General features: G+C 35.2%; 1 protein-coding gene across 1 annotated transcript; it reads left to right on the forward strand.

The window, feature by feature from the left end:
• Nucleotides 1–4,360: 4,360 nt before the first annotated feature.
• On the forward strand, nt 4,361–6,886 carry LOC129720873 (CLIP domain-containing serine protease B4-like). The gene is made up of 5 exons (XM_055672752.1): nt 4,361–4,552; nt 4,602–4,753; nt 4,816–5,150; nt 5,211–5,500; nt 5,558–6,886. The coding sequence occupies exons 1-5, from the start codon at nt 4,486–4,488 to the stop codon at nt 5,869–5,871; spliced, it is 1,158 nt and encodes a 385-aa protein (XP_055528727.1). The 5' UTR covers nt 4,361–4,485; the 3' UTR covers nt 5,872–6,886.
• The last annotated feature ends 680 nt before the right edge of the window (nt 6,887–7,566 follow it).

Here is a 7,566-nt window from a genome sequence, read left to right on the forward strand (position 1 = left end):
AAGAAAATGAAACTAGAGTAAAACGAAAATTGAACGAATATACAATAGAACAAATATTAAAATTAGGAAATGACCAAAATGGGACATAAATCGTGCAAAAATGGAAATGAGAGAAAAAAAACTACGAAACTGAGTTAAAGATTAACATGAAAATCAGATGGAAAAATAACGATAAAAGCGAAATTAGAGAGAGAGAGAGCAAAGCATCAATAATAAGACAAAAATAAGACATGTTTAAACTTAAGAGTCAAATGATGAGACGAGAATAAAACAATATATTGCAAAACTAGAAAAAAGTAGAACAAAAGAAAACAAACAAGACTAAAATTGATCGAGAATAAAATGTAACAATTAAAAATAAATAAAAGTATGTTTTATACTGAATAATCAGACAAAATAAGACAAAACAGTAATGAAATTAAGACAACAATGTGATAAAAGTAAAACAAAAATCCTTGCAAAATCCAACAAAAATGAGACAGAGCCACAAAATGAAAGGAGGTAATTTGAAAACTAAACAAAAAATAATCAAACTAGGACGTAAAACATATAGAATAAGCAAAAAAATTGAAAAAATAATCAAGCGCAGCAAAATTGAGCAAAAATTAAACTACTACGAGACAAAAGTGAGACGAAAATAAGGTAAAAACTGGAACGAAAATACGACAAATGTTAGACTTATATTTTTTAAAATAAGTTAATAATAGGTCGAATTAGGATAAACATGATAAAAAAATTGTTCAAAAGTACATTAAAATAAAACAAAAATGAGGTGAAGATGAGATAAGACAAACATAAACAAATGTAAAAAAACTATAACAAAATTTAGGCTGAAATTAGATAAAAAACTGTTCTTTTGCTCTGTAAAATGAGACTAAAACGCAAAAAAATGAAACAAAAATAAGATGCTGTTATTTTGCATCTCAGACAAAAAAAAATTAGACAAGAATGGGATAATTACGAGACAAAATCAAAACAATAGAGAGGCGTAAGGTAAGAACATAACAAAAGCAAGACTAAAAAAATACGGAAATAAGTCGAAAATGAAAAACAAGTTACAGAATTGAAAATAATACAAAAATAGAAAAATAAACGTGACCAAAGTTTAATAGATATTAGAATGAAAAAAGACATGAATGAAATATAATAAGAAATAAAACATAAATGAAACCCAACAGACAAATATTGAATGGAAATGAGACAAGAAATAGAACATAAAATGAAATGTAAAATTTAACAACAATAATGCCAACATTCAGACAGAGTGAACCAAAAATTAAACAGTAATGGAGTAGAAATGACCAAAAAATAAAACAAAAAAAGACAAAAGAAAATCGCAAATTTGTCGAAAATGAAACCCATAACATAAAACAAAAATTTGTCGAAAACTGAATAGAAATGAGACAAAGAAGGTGACAATGTTAAACGTTACTTAAAATCGAATGTTGAAAAACCAACGGAATAGGAAGAAAATGAAACGAATGTAAGATTGTAAAACTTTAACGATAGCAAGACAAAAATGAGGTTCTTTCTATAAGAGAAAAACTTGAAATAACACGGAATTGTGACGATAAGATGTAGTGAGAAGACGAGATAAAGACGAGAATTAGACTAGAAATTATAATTGAAAAAATTGAGATAAATATAGAACGAAAGACTATAACGTAGGATAAAAATTGTTCGAAAATAAAAAGACAATAAATGAGCCATAAATTACATCAAAATTGAGAAGAAATAAAAATATGTTTAATGATTAATAGCAAAAATACTAGAACAAAAGACAAAGCTGAAAAAACAATTTGTTAAAAGTTAAACAAAATTGTAACGAAATGTAACAAAATAAGATAAAAATGGGATATGATAAACCGCGAAAACCGTAGAACAACACGATAGAAGCAATGTCATACTACAAAAAAGACTCAGAGAAAACAGAGAGGGAAAAAAGGGAGCTCAGCACAGAGGCATTATTTTAAAGGGTCATTTCGATGAAGAGGTTAGGGCATTTTTTCAAAGAGTCATTTCCGATGAAGAGGTTAGGACATTGAATCAATTTCGGTGATACATTACTGTAATATTTTGCATCAGGCTTTCATTCAAAGTTTTTGTTTTTCTCATGGTCTAAATAATCATATGTTTTGCAAGAAGAGGCCTCATAACTCCGCCGGTAAGAGCACAGCACTCCAAGCTGGAAGGCAAGACTTCGATTCCAGATACAGTAACCTGTCTTTTCGGTCCGGCTGCTTTAGAGCATAGGCGTAATTAATAACTGTAAAAATGCTGGGTGAACACTACGTTGAGCGGATGCTTCTAAAACCAAGAAGAAGATTGCTCTACAGCCTAAATTTGCAAACTGGGTACAATAAAGGTTTACTATTGACCTTAAAGCAAGATCATGAAAATTCAGGATAAATAATGCTCGTACCAGTTTCCAAACTATTTAAAATGTTGATACATAAAAATATTTAACAGTTATGCTCATTATACAGGGGTTTTCCACAAAAGGCATGCAGAGAAAAGTTGTTGACGTTCGCTGAACTCGAATTTGGCTATTCAAAGTTATTGATATACTTTATCAACCAATATAAGGTGCAGGCTGGCCATAATACTGGGATGACTGCAGTTAATTCTGTCCATGATTACAGTTTTCTTCTCTTTTTCTGTTTTAGAAACTAGAAAACATGTTCTTTCTACGTAGAGCCAGAACTGTTTAGTTGAATTAAATTGTCGTACTCATTGTATTCAAAATCCCCTTAATTTTTTGTGAAGTTGTGTTCGATTAGACATAATCTAAATTAATAAACCAGATTATGTTTGCAGAAGGACTCAACCCGCAGCATGCTGCAGTAGTGCTCAGAAGCCTTCAGACCTGCGATAATAAATTCATCTCCCATACTAACTGCCAACCTCCCGCTGGATGTGTTTGCTTTCATTGGCGAGTTTTCAAGGAGCTAAAACCATCCAGTCCTTCGTGACTAACTGCACTGAACGACGGGAAATCAATATTTCAGATTCATGGCAGGATCGCATCGCATCGCAGTTGAGGCTTTGACTCAGCATCAATACCATGATGAATCGCGTCAAGGTGGAAAGCAAGCGAGTGTATCGGTACGAGGGTCACGATGACGACGCCACATACAAGTACACGCCCCGGCAGGGGTCATGCAATCGATGAAGCAATTTGCTGGGAAAATTTGTTCCTTTTCTTCTCCTTGTGAGCGATTGCATCAATCGAACTTGTATCCTGTGGTCGCCAGTTGCTGACGGTTACGGGCAAGGATCATATTCTCAAGCATGTCGAAGCAGAGGGCTAAACAAAGGCTCTGTTTTGACATACTGTCAACCCCGTCTGAATATGATCCGCTTGACATGACCGAATTGTGACCTCTTGCTGATTTTTCTCGAAATCGGCTGGTCGTTTATTGTCGCTGACTTTCACCTAGGAATGCGAGTTAATTTATTTCAATTCCGATCGTGTTTCTTCAAAGAGAAGTCACTTCTGGCTGATGCTTTGCACCGTAGACAGACGATTTGCTAAAATATTCAGAGCACACCGAATCATTTTGCGTCTCGAACGAAAGTGCCTCAATGGGAAGAAGCTTCCGGTTCTCACGGTTTATTTAATTATATTTTATGCTTATCTGCCTCGGGTCTTGGCACGAGGCGTTTAATATTGTTGCTTGCATCCGACGTTGAATCAGAGGCACGGGTAGACACGAGATGATTTCCATTAACGAGCAGCCGGGTGGCGAAAATAGGCTCGGCACTAAAGAAAAACATGGTTTTTAATTTTCATAACTAAATGTTAAATTATCTCGTTAACATCAAGATTAGCAGCCAGGTTACTTTCTCGGCTGCTATTTGGGTCATGTTTTGTTTCTAATTTGAGCGTTTCTACGGCTGTACATAGCGCCAGTTGTGTGCCGAATTGTGCAGGTACAATAATGTGTTTGTCTATCTTTGTAGGGAAATTATCCAGAGTTGTTTATCATAAATAACACTGTGCTACAAATGTAAATGTAAGAACTTCTGAAGTGAAGTGAGGTTTTGGTCAACATTGTGTTTTTTGAACTACAGCGTATAAGATTTTTTTAACCTGAATAAGGAATGTGCTTCAGGTATAACGCATCTCTTGTATAGACGTAGTATAATCATGCTTCTTGCGTCTTTTGATCTACACAAATCTCTACAACAACAAAATATTGTATTGTGATTAGTATCGTCACTCAGTTTTCTAAACTAAAAGACATGTCAATTTTCATTGACGTTTCATGTTAAATTAACGCATACTAACAAAATCTTACAGTGTAGATAGTAGTGAGCAAGCTGAGCTTAACATTTTTTCACTAATTTGATTATAGAGCAGCGTCAGTACTAGCCAAGCAATTGTTATCTGTCAGCTGCTGCAGTGAGGAAATAATGTTTCGAGGGAATTTATTGAGGATGAACTTGATTTGTGATTGATTTGACTTAACTGTAAAAATAAGTATGAAACTATCAATTTGGAATACTTTCTTGTTTTGCTTGTGCTTTTATAGATTCACAATATACATAGGTTAGTATTTTTTTAATCAATTTTAGATAATAACATTGCTTTGGTTTAGTTTCCAGTGAGTCATGTTTGACACCAAAAGCCCAACCGGGGAACTGTATACACATAGATCTGTGTCCACATCTTCGCAAATTGGCCTACAGCAGAACAATTTCTTTACAAGACAGACAATTGCTAACGAGTAGCACTTGTGGTGATCGAAAGGTAATTTTATTTAGTGAATCTTAAAACACCAGCGCATTTACACATCATTCGTTAATGTATAGGTTTGTTGTAAAGTTTCTCCACTTAGTGGACCTTCTCCACCTAGTGGATCGTCTACCATTTCTACTACAACTGAAGCCAGCACAACCACGAAAGCTACAGCACAAGGTCGAACTCAAATAAAAGTGACGCTGCCAAATGAAACAATTTGCGGTATCAATTATGTGGACAATCGAATTTATGGAGGATCAGAAACCGGAATAAGTCAGTTTAGATGGGCAGTAGCTTTAGAGTACAACATTGATACTTCCAGGAAAGTGAATTGTGGCGGTTCATTGATTAATACTCGATATATTATCACTGCAGCTCATTGTGTGTGGAATATTAAACCTGAACAGTAAGTTTGCCCGAGTATTCAACATTTTTAGATTAATTTTGAAAATATTATGTTTGGTAGAATGATTTTACGTTTGGGAGAGTGGGACCTGAATCAGGATCCTGACTGTGACGAGGACTATGAATGCAATGAAGCTGTGAGATTCGCCAACGTGGAACAAATAATTATGCACCCAAGTTATAATAGGTCCAAGATACACGATATTGCCCTTCTGCGAATGCAATCTGCTCTGCCCGCAAATTACACGAATCACATCATTCCGGTGTGTTTACCAAAAACGAAAGAACTTTTGCGTAATTCATTCTCGAACTACAATGTGACGATCGTTGGATGGGGTTTTACTGAAGCAGGTATACATGAATAGCACTTTTTTAGTAAACCAGTATCTGAATTAACTCATATTCCAGTAAAAAGAAGTTCCCGAAAAATGAGTACCAACCTAGTGACTACGGATTTACGAAGTTGTCAGAATGATTTAAAACCGATTCTGAAAAATACCATACTAAGTGAATCACACATTTGTGCTAAGGGAGCAGAAAAAAAGATTCGGGATGCTTGCCAAGGTGATTCTGGGGGTCCGCTGATGGCCAACATGAACGGTTACTGGTATCTGGTAGGAATAGTAAGTTTTGGACCGCCTTGTGGAAGAACACAGCTGCCGGGAGTCTATACTAGAGTGACCAGTTATATGGATTGGATCAAGAAGAACTTGTTTGACTGAGGGGGAAGAAATTAGGCTAAGTATGATGTGTAATTAGGAATTGGGAGGATTTGTTTGCTTTAGTAAAAAAGAGGGTCGCTTATTTATAAGGTTGTTTATAAGTTGTGAGTTGTTCTCACTGAAACCTTTCTTGTTTATTTACATCTTATTAAGCTACCCTTGACGAGCTAAAAATAAGAGAAACCCACAAAAATATTATTATAAATTAAATAACTCATAACTTTTCTATGAAAACTACGCAATGTTAAGCATTGATATTTGTTTAAGCTTGAAAATGATGTATTTTGAGTTTTTTACAGTGTTTTTTTTTCTCGATGGACAAAGTTATTACCTTCAACTTTGTCGGAAACACTGAACCAATAAAACAAACCATTTTGGCTCTAGTTTTTTTTTCTCAGAAGACACTTTGTTCAGTAAGATTGATTTTTGTCAGTCCAAGTTTTCCTTGTGTTAATAGAACAACTAACTTTAGGAGTATTTTCTGAGTCGAGTGCATAATAATGGTAAAAATGTTTTTGAGCTTGAGCTTGACGATCCCTTATTTCGTAGTTGCTGAGCTAGTGAAGTTGCACAAGGAACCACGAATACGGCTACTTGGGATTAGTTTGTCATCCTCTGTGTACAACAATTCAGTAGCTACCGCTTTGTATAGATCGACAACGGCGCCGGCAACGTCCTTACGATCGTTAGGGTAGAGAAGGATGTTGTAAGGAAGGAAGTGTCACAGTCGTTGTTGTCGAAGACCGACCGACCGACTGCACCTCCACGGCTGCGACGGAAAGGTAGGATCTGGTCACCGGGACGATTCGAACCAACTTGCACGTGAAGTTAACTTATTACGAAGATAAACGGAGGTATATATTGCGAAAACGTTGGATTATCCACGGTATGTATCGACCGAATTAAAAGTACTCCGGTTTGTAACGTGCTTGAACAGAACCAGCGAGTGAATAATCTCCGGCTAAATGGTTACCGTGGGCCATGAATAGACATCTTGTTACACCTCGCAAAGACTCTATATTTCGGAAATCCTTAGTTGAGTGAAACTCACCCAGGCTGAAGACGCGTTTACAACGGCCATTATGAACAACCGTTCAATTACTCACTAATGCAGACGCGTAGGAGCACGGTGTTTCGCACCGATAACTTTTACCTGTTAAATGACCACCTACTAAGCTGTCTATAAAAGCATAAGAGTCCTATATGACTTTGAGGCAAATTTAAGTTTATTCTGTCAATGTATCTAATTTTGTTAAAATTTTCATATGGCTTGATGAAAATTTTAAGTTTGTTCTGAAAATTACTGGAAAAATACCAAACCTTGCCTGTCCCATATTAAAAATAAATGCATACGAGTCCCATCTCAAGTATATATTCAATTGACTTTAAAAACAACATTTCACATTTGTTATCAGTTAAAAAAAGTGTTTACATCAAAATATCATTGACTTAAATCATTTAAAACACAGTTCATGTTTGCAAAGTTCAATCAAAAATAAGCCAGAGAAATAAAAACTGATTAAAACTTATGTCTGTTTTCCAAGAAAATCGAAAAAAAAGTGAAGTTTTTTTTGGAAATTGCTTTCAGAAATCCTTCTTAACATCTGGGATAAGTGGAAGTGGTAGTGTTCAGGAGTGAGACCTTACAGTCTGCATCAATTTCTCGTGGTTTTTTTTTAGGAATTTCATTGTAGA

The sequence above is a fragment of the Wyeomyia smithii genome, chromosome 2, assembly GCF_029784165.1.
Source record: "Wyeomyia smithii strain HCP4-BCI-WySm-NY-G18 chromosome 2, ASM2978416v1, whole genome shotgun sequence".
Taxonomy (NCBI): Eukaryota; Metazoa; Arthropoda; class Insecta; order Diptera; family Culicidae; genus Wyeomyia; species Wyeomyia smithii.